This window comes from Lynx rufus, unplaced genomic scaffold (genome assembly GCF_022079265.1).
Source record: "Lynx rufus isolate CCGP_SWC_20201006 ecotype Redwood Valley unplaced genomic scaffold, mLynRuf1.p SCAF_17, whole genome shotgun sequence".
Taxonomy (NCBI): domain Eukaryota; kingdom Metazoa; phylum Chordata; class Mammalia; order Carnivora; family Felidae; genus Lynx; species Lynx rufus.
This window is the reverse complement of record NW_025814831.1, coordinates 13,520,060-13,538,868: the sequence shown is the minus strand read 5'-3', so window position 1 is coordinate 13,538,868 and position 18,809 is coordinate 13,520,060. Positions and strand designations below refer to the sequence as shown.

Here is an 18,809-nt window from a genome sequence, read left to right as displayed (position 1 = left end):
AATTTTACCATTTATATTACTAGATGATGTTACAATTTTTTGTGTTTCCTGTTACTTGGATTTTGATTAAGACAGGGACACATCCATTAGCACAGAAGAGAACTGAAAGGAGTGGCAACCATCGATGTGTCTTTGCTCTGCCTCTCCCTGCCTCATATGCCCATTTTATAGATGTTGAGCATGAAGTTTAGAAGATTAAATAATTTGTCCAAGCTTCTATAATAAATGGCATGGGGAAGTTTATTATAGAGCTATTGCTCAAATAGACCGATTCCAACGCCCATGCTTACAACTGTCATGGCACCCTACCTTTTAAAAGCGTGGATGCCTGGGTCACCTTACAACTCTACTTGGATCGTGGCGTTGAAGGGGGTCAGAAAGGGTACCCCAAGATATGCCACTGTGGTATAGAGATCATCGTTAAGCTGTAGACATTTAAGATTCAACAGATGCAGAAAAAAAAGCCTTCCCTTCTCTGATTAAAAGCAGCAACTTCTGGGAAATAAAACTATCATTAATTCCTCTTCAGAGCAGATCTACTTCCAGAAGGGAGAACACAAATAAAACCCACCCCAAATCCCTCCTCCAGAGGAGTTTTATGGCCCTGAGGAGAGGGGAAAACCACTCAAACCTGTATGAGCAAACATTATCACAAACTTTCTTATCTCCTGTTCGTTCTCCTGTTATCTTTTCACTTGTTTTCCCTTAAGCGCCTTTCTCTCCTGCCCCCTTAAACTATTAAGATGGTATATAATCCCCAAATTTGAACCACCTTTTTGAGTTTCTCATCACTGATTTTCAACCACATGTGTATACACTGCATGCATAAATCGATTGTTTTCTCTTCTCCTGTTATCTGTCTTTTATCAGTTTAATTTGCAGGGCCTCAAGAACTGAACTTAAGAGGGTAGAAGAAAATTATTTTTTCTCCACTAAAATTATAAGGGTAGGGCTAGTCCCATTTTTTGCTCATTTTAATTTTTTTTTTTTTACTGTTTATTTATTTTTGAGAGAGAGAGAATGGGGGGAGAGGCAGAGAGAGAGGGAGACCCAGAATCCAAAGCAGGCTCCAGGCTCTGAGCTACCAGTGCAGAGCCCGACATGGGGCTCGTACTCATGAACCCCAAGATCATGACCTGCGCTGAGGTCAGACGCTTAACTGACTGAGCCACCCAGGCGCCCCAGTTTTTGTTCATTTAAACAAATCAATTTATGGAACCTTAACCTTATATAGACCAAGCTCAGCTTATATTCTCCTGGAGAAGAAGTAAAGAATCACTATGCAGACACCATCGTATTTTCTGTTTTCATCAAACTGAACGGTAAAGCAGAGGCAAGAAACCCCTAACGTGCCTTAAACTATATTATCAACCATAAATAATTTTGTGGTGGTTAATTATAGCCACTCCTCCTGCCAAAGATAACAAGAACTTGGAGATAAACTTGCAAGGGTAAATTTTCACTGTTGTGTCATCAAGAGTAACCTCCCGGGGCTGTAACGCTTACCTGGTTGGAGAAGAGATAGACTCCAGCACTGTGCTCTTGGTCAACAAGAAACGTTACCAGAGTTGAAGCGATAGTTTTCCTTCCTTTTAAAATGTGAGGTAAGCAAGGTAACCATTGACGGAGTGGTTCTTTGCTGTAAAAACAAGAGCTTGACTACAAAAAGAGAAAGGAAAAGTTAATGCCATTTTTAAAATATAAGTTCTAATTAGTTCTCTTAAGCAGAGAGCCACTAGTGAGCCACTGTCTTCTCCTGATCAACCACGAATACTAGTGATAAATCTTTCCTGTCTGTGCTTCTCTTCCGGCGGGGAGGGGAGTCCAGAAAACACTGCGAAGCCTCTCTTTCTGGCATGAATTGTTCTTCGAGAACTACTGTGTAGTTCCAGATTTAACGTAACTAGGTAAGTACCGTTAAACCCAAGTAGAAACACAACTGGGCACGAAGAGGGATGAAGTCCTTCAGTCTGCAGAACTGCCGTTTTTCTTAGATTAATAACAATCCATGAAATAATCCAAAATAATCCAAGAAATAAAATTCCTTACCTTTTTTTTTTTTTTTTACATTTTATTTATTTTTGATAGAGAGACAAAGCACAGGTGGGGCGGGGCAGAGAAAGAGGGAGACACAGAATCCGAAGCAGGCTCCAGGCTCCGAGCTGTTAGCACAGAGCCTGATGCGGGGCTCAAACCCACGAACCGTGAGATCATGACCTGAGCCAAAGTTGGACGCCCAACCGACTGAGCCACCCAGGCACCCCTAAAATTTCTTACCTTTTAAAATATTTAAGAACATACCTCACTCAGGGTCCTGTTTCTCTCAAAGGTGATAGTAACATAATCAACTATAAAATACAAAGGTACAGAAATTAAAAGCAGCATCTACAGTTTTAAATGTATCATTAAGTACATTCAAATACAATATTTTTTTTCACTTATAACAGGGCCTGCCTATTTCAGATTTAATTTCCCTCCCCCCTCAGTTTTAGGCCATTAACTTATATAAACTAAACCTACTTTTCTATTTTATTCTATCTTTATCTTATGTCATTTTATTTCATCTTTATATGCCATCTATGTTGACAAAAGCCTGTTAATATCTCTTCTCAATTTACCTTCAAAGTGTTCTCTGTTGGCAAAACATTTTTCATTATACCACAATTTTCCTTTGACATAGTCAACCTACATAACAGAAGAAATAAAAATATCATTTAGGCAATAGGGAGACTTAAGATATAAAAAGAGAAAAACCTAATGAAAACTTCTAAAGTTTGATAGTTCAGGAGTGTGAGGCAAATACATGGAGAAAAATTCTATGTCAACAAAGGAAATGGTTGGGCAAGAAACAACAATTAGTACACGTACTAATATGGCATTTTCCCCCCTGACATGTTGCTAAGTGAAAACAACAGATATGTTCGTATTTAGGATATAGTGGGAGCAAGTGAGGAGAGTTTGTATTTATAATTATTTAAATTTACATTTAAAAGTCACTGAGGGGGCACCTGGCTGGCTCAGCTGGTAGAGTGTGGGACTTTTGCTCTCTCGGTTGTTAAGTTCGAGCCCCACACTGGGGGTAGAGATTACTTAAAAATTAAATCTTTAAATAAAATAAATAAATAAGTAAATAAATAAATGTATGTCACTGAAAATCTAAAAGATGTAGGGGACAGGAAGAAGCAGGGAGAGTATATACAAAGGAGCAAGTGGGACTTTTTAATGTAGATTTTTATGTAACTGTTTTGGTTTTTAATTATGGGAATGTATTACTGTTTGAAAATAGTCATTTTTAGATGTTGGAAATTCTAATTTCCCTTGCAACATGTTCTCTCTGTTTCAAGATCTTCGTCAAGCACTCCATTTTTATTTACACAGACAGAAAACATAGATATTATGTAAAACGAGAGAAAGAGCTAAGCACTGCTCATCACTGTTTCCTGTTCTCTTTATCTCCCCAACATCTGTGCTCACTGGTTTATTTTGTTAAAGTTCTCTCCTGAGTATTTTCCTTAGCTGGAATAACTGGGTGATACACTTTCCAAATTCTTTCTTAATTGGAAAGATGAATAATCTCTTGACTGGAAAAAGGATTTTTGGATTTTGGCCCCTCTGTCTTGATAGCCTGTAGATGTGTATTTTAGTCTTTTCCAGCTTCTACTGCTGTATAAGTGAACGCTAATGCCAGTGAGGTATATTTTGCTTTTGTTTCTTCTGTTTGGAAAGTTGTAGTATTTTCCCCTTAATCGTCAAATTCGGAAATATTATTAGGATATGCCCAAGCATACATCTTTTTCAATTCTTCCAGGATATAGTGGTTTTTTTCAATAGATAGCCTTGGATCTTTCTTAATTTTGGTGTAATTTTCTTCTGCTATTTGTGTTATTATTGCCTGTCTTCTATCTGTTCCTTTTTTATTCCTCCCCAAACTTCTCTCACCTCTTAGACTTGGATTATCCTCAAAGGCCTATCTTTGCCCCGTGATTTTTACCCATCTTCTCTGGTTTGAGAAGTTTCTTCCTCTTCATCTTCAGCACTGCTTATCTGCATCTAAACAGTGGCTATTCTATCCTTCAATTTATTCCATTACAAAAAACAATGTTTACTGATTTATTTTGAGAGAGAACACAAGCAGAGAAGGAGCAGAGACAGAGGGAGAGAGAATGCCAAGCAGGCTCCATGCTGTCAGTGCAGAGCCCAAGGTGGGGCTTGAACTCACCAACCATGAGTTAATGACTTGAGCCAAAAATCAAGAGTCGGATGCTTAACCCTTGGAGCCACTCAGGTGCCCCAATTCATCCTATTTTTTAATTGCAGTGTGGTATTTAATCCCAGAAAGTACTTTCATGTGGCACTTGAAACTCTTAAGCTAATAGATGTTGGTGGTCTTTTCTTCTCGCTAATATCTCAGTGCCAAGAACAGTAGCCATAGAATAGACGCTCATTGGATAATTGTCAAAGGAGTCGATTCATTTTGTTGTTCTTCTTCATTTATCACCTTCTCCATCAGCAACTCTGCTGTATGGTCTGATTCTAATGATCTTTTGTGCTCTCCGCCTGCGGAGCTGGCTTAGACGTATTTTGAAGGGAGCACTCAAGTCTGGTTTGGGAAGCATCTCAGACTGTGAAGTAACAGAAGGCCAAGTGGTCTCTCCACCTCTGGGCTGCCATTCCCCCTCACCTCAGAACCAGAAAGAAGCTTCTCTGCTTCCGTGTCCTTCACCCTGCTCACCTCAGGCACAGGGAGAAAACAGCCTTCCCACTGGGCTTTTTTTCTCCAGGAGGCCAGCCACTCTCACAAGGTTGACTGAAACCTTCTCTGGGGGCTCCTGGATTTCTGCAAGCCAAGCACTCTCCAGGAGCCTCCCCCTTCTAGCCGTCTGCCTGCAGGTCGCCAAATGCCTTGTTCTCACCTGACCCATGAGAGGAAAGACATGCCAGGCCTCCTCACTGGGGTTCCCCAAAGCTTGAGGGGTTCCTCAAAGCTCAGGCTTTGAGTCCAGCTGTCTAGCATCCCCAACACTGCTGAGTTGACAGCCAGGTGGACTGGAGATGAAAGTTAGTGGGAGCCGAGGGGTAAGGAAAAGAGCTCAGGGTATAGTCCCCTCTGTCTCTTTATTCTATTGCTTCTTGTATGATTCAATTTTAGCTGACATATTTGGATTGATTTCTAGCATCTCACTTTATGGTTGGTTTTCCATTCTTCTATCTTTGCACCTATTTTCCTCCTTTCTTGCTTTTTGTAGGAACTGATGGATTAGTCCTTAATCTTCTTCCCTTCTTCTGGTGGGTTGGAAGCTTTAGGTCATATTTCCTTTTCTTTTCGGGTAATTATCCCTTAAACTGTATGGTTTGTGTTGAACTGAGTACGTTTTTCTATCAAATTCCAAAATGATTCCCCATATGGATTCTCCCACCAAACGAGGGTCTCACAATAGGCTGGTCATCCGCTGAAAATCATCTCCCTTCCTCCTTGTAGTATCTGGAGTTTTGGTTCCGCCCAAGTATTAAACACAAAATTTGGAACTGTAAATTTTTTTTTACGCCAATTCCATTCTTGGAACAAATATTTACTAAGTGCCTACTCTGTGGCAGGCACCGTGCTGGACGCGGATCCCAGAGCGGAGCTCACAGACGAAGTTCCTTCCTCTGTTAGAGTTTAGAGCATACGTTTTAGGTCTGTCACTATTTCTGGTATTCCACTCCTTCGTGGGGGTTTCTGGGTAGTAAGCTCCGCTAATGTCTTATCTGTGCAACTTTCTTTCCTTCCGGCTCGTTCTTGAATGACAGAGTTGTGCCGGGTACGGAATTCTATTTTGGCAGGTACTTCCCCTGTTCTTTCTAATGTACATCAGTGTTGCCCATCGGGCCTCCCTGGGTCTCTGCTTTACGTTTCCTCCAGAGAGTGTGGCAGGAATCTGTTGCATTTGCGTCCTGAGACATAAGTGCTCCTTCCTTCTAGGTGGTGAGAGCGAGTGAGTGTGTGTGTGTGTCTGCGTGTGTGCGTGCACAGCTGGGTGTGTGCCCACAGGCCTGCATGAGGATGGAAGGGGGACGGGCCATGGCAATAGGCTAGGAATCCTCATAATTTTGTGGTGGGCTCCGAACTCAAGCATGCTTGTGTTGATGGGAATGACCTACTTGAATCACAAAATTTGACTTTGTAATAACAGAGGAAAGAAAAGACGGATGGAATCCCTTCCCCACCCCACCCTTCACAGGCCAGCAGCGGAGCTGTGGCTGGCTTAAATGGCACTTTTGTGAAAATTGGAGGTGCCTTTTTCTCCAGGCAGGCAGAGACCCACAAGGGGGGTGGGGGTAGATGGACCGGGGAGAAAAGTGTTAGCCAAATTTCAGCCCCAACTCTCTTTTCAAGGGGGTGCCCTTGTGCAGAATACACCCGAACAACCACAACAGTTCTGGAGAGAACATGCGAAGAAGTGGGGGAGGGGAGGCCAATGAAACAAGCAAATACACTTCTTCCTTTGAAAGGGAAGGAGATCATTGCTTAATGTCTGCTGGAAGTAAGTTTCTTTAAGTTCAAACTGGAAATAATATCATAGTAACAGGAATGATCTGTGTTGTGAATTCTTAATCTTGTGCCTCATCCCTCGGGCATCAAGGAAACACTCCTCTTCTAACCAACCCCTGGAAAATTTAAGCTTCTTACCCTTTCGAAACCACAAAAGTCTGCCCTTGAAAACTACAAGAAAAAAAAAAAACACAACAACAACACTTTAATTTTTGCTTGCGTATCAGGAAGCATAACAAAACACAGCAATTTGAATTATACTAAAGGAAATGATGCTTTTTGTATCCCAGCAGTTAGGAGTGTCACCCATTAAAACCAGCCTCTAACATACTTTAAATAATATCGTGGAGATTTCCTCTCTGGTCTTTGCTTTGTTTCACTGTTTTATTGATTTATTTGTACTTGGACTTAATCACAGAAAGGATCTGAGTTTTTTGTTTTTGTTTTTGTTTTTTAAATCACGTAACGATTTAAACGGAAGAGTTTAGAAGGGTACAGAAAGGTACTAAATCTGCCACCCACTGGGATTAGGAAATCCCTTAACATATTATTTTCTCCATGGTCCCCTGTTTCTCCTGCCTCACCCAGGGCCAGCCCTCACTGTACAACCTGTGCCCAATCCTCCATGTTTTGGACTTAAGTCACCGTGCCCGGCTTCTTCAAGTCTCCACTTCAACAATTCCACGGTAAGCACATAAAAGGTCAGATCTGTTGGTTGTTTGAGCAACAAATGGTACTTCCTCAGAAATGGTGAGGAAGGAGGGAAGGCTGTGAATATTCATAATCCCCACATGTAAGAAATACCTGCTTCTCAACCAAAGCAATCACCCCTTCTATACTCTCTCATCTTTTTTTCCACTGTTTCAAAATCTCTATCACTGCTCTTATTTCTGTTGTGGTAGTTTTTGAGAGATGTTTATTGACCTGTTTAAGAATTTCATGGTATAAGTATTGTGTATCCTCACCAAAATGTATATGCCCCTCCACTCAATCCCAGTGCTAACTTTTCGACTTATGTTCATTTGTAATACTATATTTAGCTGTATAAATTACCATAAAGTATTTGGGGAACATACATAGCTCTAAATAGATAAAAAATCTTCTATATGTACATGTTTAAAACATAAACTTGTGTAGCAATAAAATTAGCACCATTTCCAAAGGATATGGTCAACACTATGAGGCAAGGGAAAAAGCCATTGTATTCTGCTTTTACATTTTAAATTCTAAGACACACCACACATAGCTCAAGTATCAAGTATGTCTACTTTATGTAGATAAAAGGTGAGATCAAAGTATTTGGAGTGTGTTATATCTTCTTTTACTAGGTTCTCATGAGGCATTAGCAAATACTTCTTCTATTTTTTTTTTTAAGTCACAAATGGTAAAGTAAATTAAACATAGTTTCTTCCACTTGGAATTTTTAATTTTCCTCTTACAGTTTTTAAATTAATGACTACGATTGTATTTCTGAACTAGGGATGTATTTATTTATTTTTTTAACGTTTATTTATTATTAAGAGACAGAGCATGAGCAGGGGAGGGGCAGAGAGAGGAGGAGACACAGAATCCGAAGCAGGCTCCAGGCTCCGAGCTCCGAGCTCGAGCTGTCAGCACAGAGCCCAACGTGGGGCTCAAACTCACAAACCGCAAGATCATGATCTGAGCCGAAGTCGGACGCTCAACCGACTGAGCCACCCAGGAGCCCCGAACTAGGAACGTATTTAAAAGCAATTCACATACCGTTAAGACAGAGGATGATGGATAACGGAGATCTCCACTTACAAAAAGACCCAGAGAGGTGAGGATAACTAAAAAGTGATTGGTTAAAACCATATCCACCACTGAAAGCTTTGTGTGTTCTAAGGGGAGAAATCACACCAGGTTAAAAAGGAAGGAAAGGTGAGCTCCTCAGCACAGACATTTCATTTCATTCATACTGATCAAGTATTGCTATATATGGGATCCTGAAGATTAAGTCACCATTAGAGGAATTACCTTCTCCAACTTGGGAATAGATCGTATCTGTCAGGTTATACCACGTGGTATCACTGTAATTCCAAAATCCGGAAAAACTGAGGCCTATGTAAATACCTAACAGGAAAAAAAAGGAAGATTCAGTTTAGATAACATTACGAAGAGAGTAACCCACTTCTATGGTTCCCAGACTGCCGCAGCCAGAAATGACATCTGCCCCACCTTCCAAACCAATCTCTGCCCTGCCTCAACTCGCCTCCCCTCGGCTAGAATCTCACTTCCTAAGCATTGGAAAGATGAAGCGACTTCAGGTTAACATAGGATTTTAGCCAACTGTCTGATTTAAATTTTAAGGATTCTGTTTTGTATCAAAGGGATCAGAATATGTCCCCCCAAAATATGCCACTCTGGTTAAGGATTTTTTTGAGCCGAAGGCAACTGAGAATCAACAGATTCAGGAAGAGATCTCTGCCCTCCCCTCACCTGGCTACAAGCAGAGCATGACTTTCTCTTTGGGACACATGCCTCCCCACCCCTGTGCCAGGAAGAGAAGAGCTCTCTTCTCATCAGAGATGGAAGAGAAGTCGATGCTAAATTTGCATAAACACACTTTACAAGAACAGCCCTTCTCTTTCATTAATCCCCTCACATCTTTCCTAGTCACTTCCCCATACTTTATCATCCCCTGAAGCCCAACCTTCTTTCTTTTGTTAAAATGGTATATATGCCCCAAGTTTAACCACTTACTTGAGCTTCACTGCTTTTAAGTTAACTCTGTGATGTAAATATTTTTTAATGTTTATTTTTGAGAGAGAGAGAGAGAAAGAGACAGACAGAGTGTGAGGGGGGAGGGGAAGAAAGAGAGGGAGACAGCAGAATCTGAAGCAGGCTCCAGGCTCTGAGTTGTCAGCACAGACCCCCGACACGGGGCTCAAACTTGTGAACCGCGAGATCATGACCTGAGCCAAAGTCGGTCACTTAACTGACTGAGCCACCCAGGTGCTCCTGTGAATGCAAATATTAATTTAAAATGTGTGCCTTTTTTTCCTGATAATCTGCCTTTGTTAATTTAATTCACAGCCCTCATTCACTACACATAAGAGAGTAGAGGAAGAGGGTTTTTTTCTTCCCTGATGGTATTTTTGTAAGCATAAGTACATTCCTAGTTCAGAAATACAATCTTAGTCAATAGTTTTAAAACTCCAAGAAGGAAGTTAAAATTCCAAGAGGAAGAAACTATGTTTGATTTACTTTACTATTTGTGATTTTTAAAAAAAATAGAAAAAGTATTTGCTTATGCCTCATGAGAACCTCGTAAAAGAAGACAGAACACGGGGCGCCTGGGTGGCGCAGTCGGTTAAGCGTCCGACTTCAGCCAGGTCACGATCTCGCGGTCCGTGAGTTCGAGCCCCGCGTCAGGCTCTGGGCTGATGGCTCAGAGCCTGGAGCCTGTTTCCGATTCTGTGTCTCCCTCTCTCTCTGCCCCTCCCCCATTCATGCTCTGTCTCTCTCTGTCCCAAAAATAAATAAACGTTGAAAAAAAAATTAAAAAAAAAAAAGAAGACAGAACACACTGCAAATACTTTGATCTCACTTTTCTTTGGCCATACCTAGGAGTGTTGAGAGTCTTTTGCTTTAAATGTGGAATATTAACCTGAAATCTAGTCAACAGGCATAATTATTGAGGGTGGTGGGAGAGCCTGAAGACGGTTGATGATCTAATGCATGTGCTCTGTTTCCCAAAGACGAATGTAGGACCACTCATGTGGTGAAGTGTATATTTTCACTCTCAGCTCTTTTCTGTGTAGGGAAAGATGTAGCAGGAAGTGTTGTCACCATATACTTTTTCCAGAGAGAGAAAAAGCTAATGACGTGTGTTGCCATTCTGAGCTCTAAGTCTCGTTCCACAGATAACACTATCCTATATTCTAAGTAGGGATGATCATCGGTGTCCAGTATGATATCACATGACCAGGGCCCTGCAAAGTTTAGAAATATTCAATAGAAGGGTAAGTAGGAAAACAAATGTCTTGTTCTGGTTAATACTTTGAGGCTCAAATTAAGTTACAAAGCCACTCTGTATAACAAACGACCACGACTGTACCCCAGGGTTACAGAAGCGGATGTGGACCATTGTGAAGAGTTTGGATTTTATTCTACTGGTCATAAGGGAAGCCGCTGCGTGTCTGAGGCAGGGAAGTGATGTGATTTGGTTTATACTTGAGAAGACCACTCTGGTGGCTGTATGGAAGATGGGTTGTACTGGGGCAAGAATACAAATAGAAGCTATGAATAAGAAGCTATGAATTAGTCTCGTGGAAAACCAACGTTGACTTAAGACTTCAGCAGAGGAAAGAAGCGGTCACACTGGGGATACACACTGGGTACGGCACCATCCTGGAATGTCATGAGAGCAAGGGCAGTCAAGAATGTGTTCTAGACTTTAGCTTGGAGCAACTCCATATGAATTGGGATAAGGAATACTGGAGAAGAACAGATTTTAGAGGGAGATGAGTCAAGAGTTCTGGATCAGAGTTACTGTATTTGAGATGCTCAGTAGACATCAGGAGGAAATGTAGACTATAGACAATTGCATAGAGGAGTTTGGTCTCCACGGAGCGCTCAGCACCAGAAATATAGGTTTAAGAATCACTGGCCTGGAGACGGCACTTAAACCATAGGACTAGGTTAAGTTTTTCAAAGAGAGAGACGTGGCTCCCTAAGGAAGGAGAGTCAAGGACAAAGCCCTGAGTTTGACAACTACTTGAGGGGACACACCAAAGAGGAATGGAAAACTAAGGAATGACCAATGTGGTCAGATAAAAGCAATCAAAGGTGATACCGAGAAAGCCAAGAGGATAAAGTGTTTTGAAGACAGAGTGGCCAGCTGTGTCCAGTGCTGCTGGGAAGGAAAGTAGAATGAGGATAAAGAATTGGAGGCTGGGGACGCCTGGGTGGCTCAGTTGGTTAAGTGTCCAGCTTCAGCTCAGGCCATGATCTCACGGCTCGTGAGTTTGAACCCCATGTCAAGCTCTGTGCTGTCAGCCCCGCTTCCACTCTCTTTCTCTCTCAAAAATAAATAAACATTGGGGCACCTGGGTGGCTCAGTCCGTTGAGCATCTGACTTTGGCTCGGGTCATGATCTCACGTTTTGTGGTTCGAGACCCGCGTCGGGCTCTGTGCTGACAGCTCAGAGCCTGGAGCCTGCTTTGGATTCTGTGTCTCCTTCTCTCTCTGCCCCTCCTCCGCTCGTGCTTTGTCTCTGTTTCTCAAAAATAAATAAATGTAAAAAAATAAAAATAAAAAATAAACATTAAAAAAAAGAAGAAGAACGGGTGGCTGGAACTGACAATATGGAAATCAGAAATGGTCTTGGGAAGAAACATTTCACAAGACTGGCGGGTACCAAACACTCATCTCTAGCGGAATGAAGACAAAGCGGGAGGTGGGACAACGGAGCACCATCTACAATAAGTTCTTTGCCCAAATTTTGCTTTGAAGGACAACAGAAAAACAGCTAGGATGCTCCCAAACAAAGGAGGGTTTGTCTGTATGCCAATGGACCCAATCCAGCAAGGAGAGAGAGCAGACGATGCAGAGGGAAAGGTGGCATTTGCAGCAGAGAGGCAGCAGGAGCAAGGTGCTTCAGATGGTCGCAGGGAACGGGATCCAGAACACAAGGGTTGGGGTGGTGGCCTCCGACAGGTGGAGTCTGGGCAAAGATGCTTCTCGCAACGCAACAGGCGAGAAGGCAAGGCTCACAAGCACCAATGCGGGTAGAACGGCAGGTTTGCAGGTGCAACGACGAAGGAGTGCCTTGTGGTCGATCTTGGTTTTCTATATGAAATATTAGATAAAGGCACAGCTGAGAGTGGAAAGGGGAAGGGGGTGACGTGGAGGGTTTGAGGTGTGGGAAGAGGTGTGAGATAAGGCCACTTGGCGGAATCGGAAAATAAACATACCAGCGAAGAGGGACAGGGTTTCTGGGTGGTGCTGAGGGCCCACTTGAGACTTGGGATCGGGAATTTAAAGTGAGAGCAGTCGGTGGAATGCGAAAGGGAGACTGGCGTGCAGTGTCTTCTCTAGCAACATTCCGCTGTCTCAGGGCAGGACTAGAGGTGGTTTTAACCGGAGTTGGCACTGCTCGGGGAATGGAAGACAGAGCAGGGCAGGGAAGCTACAGAAGGATCTGTAAGGGTGGGCTATGCAAATTATGGGGGAGGGGAGAGAGAAAACCAAGGGTGTTGGGAAGTGGAGAAGGTGGTAGGGACAAGACACTGAAGTCTCAGTGAAATCGAAGGAGCACCGGAGTGGGAGCACTAGAAGAGGTGGTAAGAACGTGAGGGGAGGGGGCGTGGACAGTGTGAGTTGCTCATGGTAGAGACTCCACAGGTACCAACATTAGGGGAGATGATGAGGTCCAGAATATGGCCACAGAAGTGCGATGGGGGAAGATCATTGGAGGAAACGACGTCTGGCCGTTGAGTATTACGTCGGTCATCCACATGGATGGTGAGTTGGATTCGAGGATTTTAGTTTGGATTTTAGGGTGCCCATATTATTTGTGAGTAATAATATTTTGTTTCTTTTAATTCTTTTATTTTCCTTTTCATTCATTGGGTTTGGGGACTAGAAGGTCACCGATGATCTAGGAAAAACAACTATCATAATACATTAGAAGTTGAAATGATGGGGTGCCTGGGTGGCTCAGTCGGTTAAGTGTCTGACTTCAGCTCATGTCATGATCTCACAGCTCGTGAGTTCAAGCCCCACGTTGGGGTCTGTGCTGACAGCTCAGAGCCTGCTTCGGATTCTGTGTCTCCCTCTCCTTCTGCCCCTTCCCCACTCATTCTGTCTCTCTTCTCTCAAAAATAAACATTAAAAAAAAAGTTGAAACGGAGTAGGATGCTTTTAAATACTACAGTAGGAATCTAAAAGCACCTACATAATAAATGAAGTAATGTTATGATGCCTTAGAACATGATTCCCATTTACACAAGGAGTCACCTCTGAGAGGAAATAACATATTAATAGAAATCAGGGGGTAAGTGAAATTAGGAGAGACACTACAGTCACGATGAACATGACCAAAAGTCACAGAGTAAAAGTAGTTGATCACACTTGCAAGTTGACAAGGGGAAGTGACAAAGAGTAAATTCGCAGGTGGTTTTAGGAAACGTTTTGACTCCGTTGAGTCTAACTTGCACTGCCAGTTAAACACTGCTGTTATAAAACACAAAACCCACATCCAACTTTCAACACAGCCAACAGACTTACCATTGTAGGTTTCATTCAAAATGAAGCCAAGTAACGCTACATCGTTAGCACAGGGGCATTTTGCCACTTTGAGATCCATCACGTGCTGATACACTTTGCTGATATCATTTTTTGTCATTATGGCCCCGAGATCCCCCTGAAGAATAGGTTCTGTGGAAATCAAATTTAGGTGTTTATAAATCGTGGCTGCAGGCTTGAATAGGGGACGTTACTACTTTCCTTTAAAGGTTTTTTTATTTTGAATTTCCCCCAAGTTTTTATTTAAATTCCAATTAGTTAACAAACAGGGTAATATTCGTTTCAGGTGTAGAATTTAGCAATTCAACACCTACACACAACACCTGGTGCTCATCACAAGTGCCCCGTTTAAGGATTTTTAAAGCACTATGTAGAGGGCCTATTTCATTTTCCAAAAAGCAGGTGTATTACCTCACCCTTCATCAGCTAAAAAAAAAAAAAAAAAGGTTGATTCTTATTTTCCAGAGTAGAAGGAATGAAGGCTAAGTGCCCTTCATGGGGGCCTGGCACAGTCACACTGCAGAAGAACGTGTGGGATGGCAGACACTGCTTTGGTCACCTTTGGGGACGAGGACTGGCTGCAGGATCTCTCCCTAGAAATTGAATTGCTGGGTCGTAGGACACTTACGATGGAGAACAGCTTCTGCTTCAAAAGCCCACACCACACATTTACTTTTTGTTCTCTTCCTCCGATTCCACAGAAACGGCAGCAGATATAGAACAATGGGAATAAATCCGGAATACCAGTAGATGGGGAAAGGTATCATTAGGGGCTGAGACACTGGGGGATTTCCGGAAGAGACACAGAAGCTGGGCTGGGATTACAAGGAAAAACCAATGAGAGGGGTACAGGTTCCACCCCTCAACCTGGCAATCTATTCTTGGATATGCAAAGCATTGGGGCTGGATGAAGTCAAATTTTAATGATAAGAAAATAGGGCAATTTTTTTTTTCTTCTGAAAAATGAGAAAAGGGAGTACAAAAAGCAAGCCAGGGCAATTTGACAGAATACTGTTGTCTGAATTTCAAAAACAGCCAAGGGATTTTTAAAAAGAAGTATCTAGGGGCGCCTGGGTGGCTCAGTCGGTTGAGTGTCCGACTTTGGCTCAGGTCATGATCTAGTGGTAGGTTCAAGCCCTGCGTTGGGCTCTGTGCTGACAGCTCAGAGCCTGGAGCCTGCTTCGGATTCTGTATCTCCCTCTCTCTCTGCCCCTCCCCCACTCATGCTCTGTCTCTCTCTCTGTCAAAAATGAAAAAAACATTAAAAAAAAAATAAAGAGATATTTAATAATTGATTCTTTAGCTGTTTACATTTCTACAATGTAGATCTTTACCATTTCCCCCTAATCTGCGGCAAAGCCCAAGACTTTAAGTGATAACATTTTTCACTTCCTGCAAAAGCAAGAAATGGAGGTAGATTTCCATCTGGGTTGATACAGTGTAGCTTAGACCAGAAAGAGATGGAACTTATAAACCAATGTTATTCACTCTGAAGTTCAAAGGCATTTGGGGTATGGCAGCTGACTCTTCAGGGTGACAGCATGTCTGTGCAGGCAATTAATAACCAGATCTTACAGGACAGAGAGACTGGACCTTGTTGCTGGGACATGATCACATCAAAATGAAAACACCTCGATGTACAAGCTCCCTAGAGTCAGATACTGTATTTTAAATGTTTTAAGAATGAGGGAGTGGTTATAAGTCTTGACTACTATTGAGAAGTCAAGGAGGAGACAGAAAAGGGACCCTTATGAAAGGGAACCAGGGATTGTGATTAGGAACAGTGTTAGTGGAGGGGTCTAGGGGGTGGATTGGAGTTAGTAGTGAATAAAGAGTTCCTACTCTAACCCTAACTTTAACTCTTAATTGCCCCTTCTCAATGCTTTCTCCCCATGTCTCCAGCATTTCAGTAAATGAGACCATCACCCATTTGATTGCTCAATAAGAAATCTAGGATTCATTCTGATTCCTCTGTCTGCCTTATCCCTCATCCACCAGGAAGGAACTCCTACCAGCTCTACTTCCGAAACACATTCTAAAGATTCTTATTTCTCACCATCTCCACCCCCCGGCCCATGTCCCCCGGACCACCTCCCAGGTGGACCAGGGCAACAGCTGTCAACCAATCTCCTCTATGCCATTTTTGCCATCGTTCTCTGAGTGTCTTCACACAGCAGCCAAGGTGACCCACTTAGAAAGCATAAGTCAGAATGTATCACTCTCCAGCTTCAAACGCTCCAAAGGCTCTTCCTTAGAATAACACCTGCGCTTATTACCATGCTCCCTGCTGGCCTCTCCAAACGTATTATAAGCCACTCTGCCTGTCGTTTACTCTGCTTCCACATCACAGGCCTCCTTTCTGTTCCTCAAACACATGAATCTCATTTCTGCATCTGGAACCTTTAACAACAACTCATTTGTAGAACTCTTTGCTACCACGTTACCTCTATACATTCTAAATTAAGTATATGCTAACATTTAAATGCAGTAGATAATAACCTGGGTGCATTTCAATGTGTTGTGATTCAGATTTCAAAAATATTTTGAAAACTGAAATAATTATGGACTGTTACTTCAGTACTTAAAGGTAGCTAGCACAGGACTTCAAAATATCCATCTCAAAGGCTTGCAATTACTATTGAATAACTATTAAAAAAATTTTTTTTTAATGTTTATTTTTGAGAGACAGAGCGTCAGTGGGGGAGAGGCAGAAAGAAGGAGACACAGAATCTGAAGCAGGCTCCAGGCTCTGAACTGTCAGCACGGAGCCCAACACGGGGCCCAAACTCAAGAACCACGAGATCATGACTTGAGCCGAAGTCAGATGCTTAACCGACTGAGCCACCCAGGCGCCCCAATAATTGACTATTTTTTAAAAACCTGGACGCTATGACAAAATAATAAAGCACAACATTTTGTCATTTTTCAGGTGTTTTAATTTTGGTTAAAGAAATAAAACAATATAGAATGATTGAAGATATCTCTGCTCCCTTTGTGGCCCCATTTCCAAATTTTCCCCAAATGCAACCACTATCATGAAATTGCTGTGTATAATTCTAATCCCATGTTTTTACATTTTTACTACAATATATATGTACCCATGAATGGTACATAGCATTGTTATGTGTTTTCTAAATTTTGAGTAAATGTTCTCCTATTCTATTCTGAAACTTGAATTTTCATTCAATGCTTTTGAGTTCTGTTCTTGATGATATATATGGGTCTATTTCCTTCATTTTAACAGAAAATTCTACAGGTATCTGTCTTTTCCCCTATTGATGGACATTTAAGTTGTTTCTCATTTCTATTACAAATAATGCTACATTAAATAGATCTGTCTTTTGCACACATGCAACCTTTGTTCTAGACCAGTTCTCGATCCTCTGCACGTCAGAATCACCTGGGGGGATTTTTTTTTCTTTTTTTCTTTTTTAGTTACAGATGGCTGGCTCCACTTCTAGAGCTCAGATTTTATTTTATTTTATGTTTATTTATTTATTTGGGGTGGGGGGGAGAGGCAGAGAGAGAGGGAGAGAGAAAGAATCCCAAGAAGGCTCTGCACTGTAATCACAGAACCTGAAGTGGGGCTTGAACCCATGAACCACGAGATCATGACCTGAGCCAAAATCAAGAGTCAGATGCTTAATCCACTGAGTTATCCAGGCACCCTTAGAGGTCAGATTTTAATTGACATAAGGTTGGGTGGGACATCATTACTTTTCTTAAAGCTACCCACTCTCCTAAAGCTACTACTTTCCATAAAATGTATTATTTATTTATCTTTATTCTGCATTCTACATAGCACCATCAGAGTGGGAGTAAAGAATAAAAGTAAAAAGCACCTGAAACTAATATTACACTGTATGTTAAATAACTGCAATTTAAATTTTTAAAAAAAGGGAAGGTGAGGAAAGTAAAGATAAATATAAGATCCAGGAATGAGGACTTAAAAAAATACAATTTAATGCTATGGATGATCAAAAATTGGACTATAAGTCAGACAACTGGAAAAGAGAAGCCTAGACAGTTATATCACTCAGTGTTCATAACCTTAAAAGAACCAATTTTTCATGAAAAAAATGTAAATGTCCCTACAAAGAATGAGCAAATATTTTTGCTGATGGTCATCATAAAGGAAACTGAAATGCAATGAACACTATCTTTTGTAACATGTTCATAGAATGTGCAAAAACTAACTTTATAAAGCCATTATTTATCATGACCTCCATATGATTATAGAAAAAAGATATATTTCCATATTTCTATAGCACTCTTTGCAGACCTCTATTAACCATTAGAGGTGTATTTAATTATTTGTTTTCCTCATCAGAATGGGAGCCCCTCAAGGGTAATGATCATCTCTCTCTTTTTTATTGCTAGAACTTAGCACGGAGTCTGGCTTATAGTAGGTTACAACATTTGTTGAAAGAATATTATGAATTCCATTTTACTTTTATCTGTTGGCATTTACCTCGGACATTATCCAATAGTGTTCCTTCAGTAGTATAAATATGTAATCCGTGTTGTAATGTGATCCTTACTAACCATTCTTCTACAGCTGCAATATCTGTTTGAAAACAAAAGGCAAATAATTAGCTATTTTTTGTGTGTGCCAAGTTGGTGAAATTTAAGGCTATATACACACGACCAACAACATTATTATTCATTTCCCAATCGCTTTGACTGCATTTAAATATAAGGTTTCCCATGCTTTTCCTACAGACATTTTGATGATTAAATAAATTAAAAAAAAGAATTATGAAATGGTCTTACTACCACAACCATAAATCCAGATAATATTTTAGATCATAATTTTTCTGTAAGAGCTGTTGTGGCTTGGTAAAAAGCAAATGATGACACTTCATGTGAAGTGGTATACTATTATTTTAAAGCAGACCATGATTAATTAAAATATATAGTGTAGGGGCACCTGGGTGGCTCAGTTGGTTAAGCATCCAACTTTGGCTCAGGTCATGACCTCACAATTTGTGGGTTTGAGCCCTGC

The 18,809-nt window shown here is 41.4% G+C and overlaps 1 protein-coding gene across 1 annotated transcript in view; it reads right to left on the bottom strand.

Moving 5' to 3' along the window:
* CATSPERB (cation channel sperm associated auxiliary subunit beta) overlaps positions 1–18,809 on the bottom strand; it is a 103,090-nt gene that overhangs the window by 63,060 nt on the left and 21,221 nt on the right. The window contains exons 5-12 of the mRNA XM_047079922.1: positions 18,276–18,371; positions 13,787–13,936; positions 8,531–8,626; positions 8,276–8,394; positions 6,671–6,703; positions 2,619–2,685; positions 2,302–2,348; positions 1,501–1,659 (exon numbers count right to left, since the gene is read on the bottom strand). Of these exons, the coding sequence (XP_046935878.1) occupies positions 1,501–1,659; positions 2,302–2,348; positions 2,619–2,685; positions 6,671–6,703; positions 8,276–8,394; positions 8,531–8,626; positions 13,787–13,936; positions 18,276–18,371 (767 nt within the window). The remainder of the gene's footprint in view (positions 1–1,500; positions 1,660–2,301; positions 2,349–2,618; positions 2,686–6,670; positions 6,704–8,275; positions 8,395–8,530; positions 8,627–13,786; positions 13,937–18,275; positions 18,372–18,809) is intronic.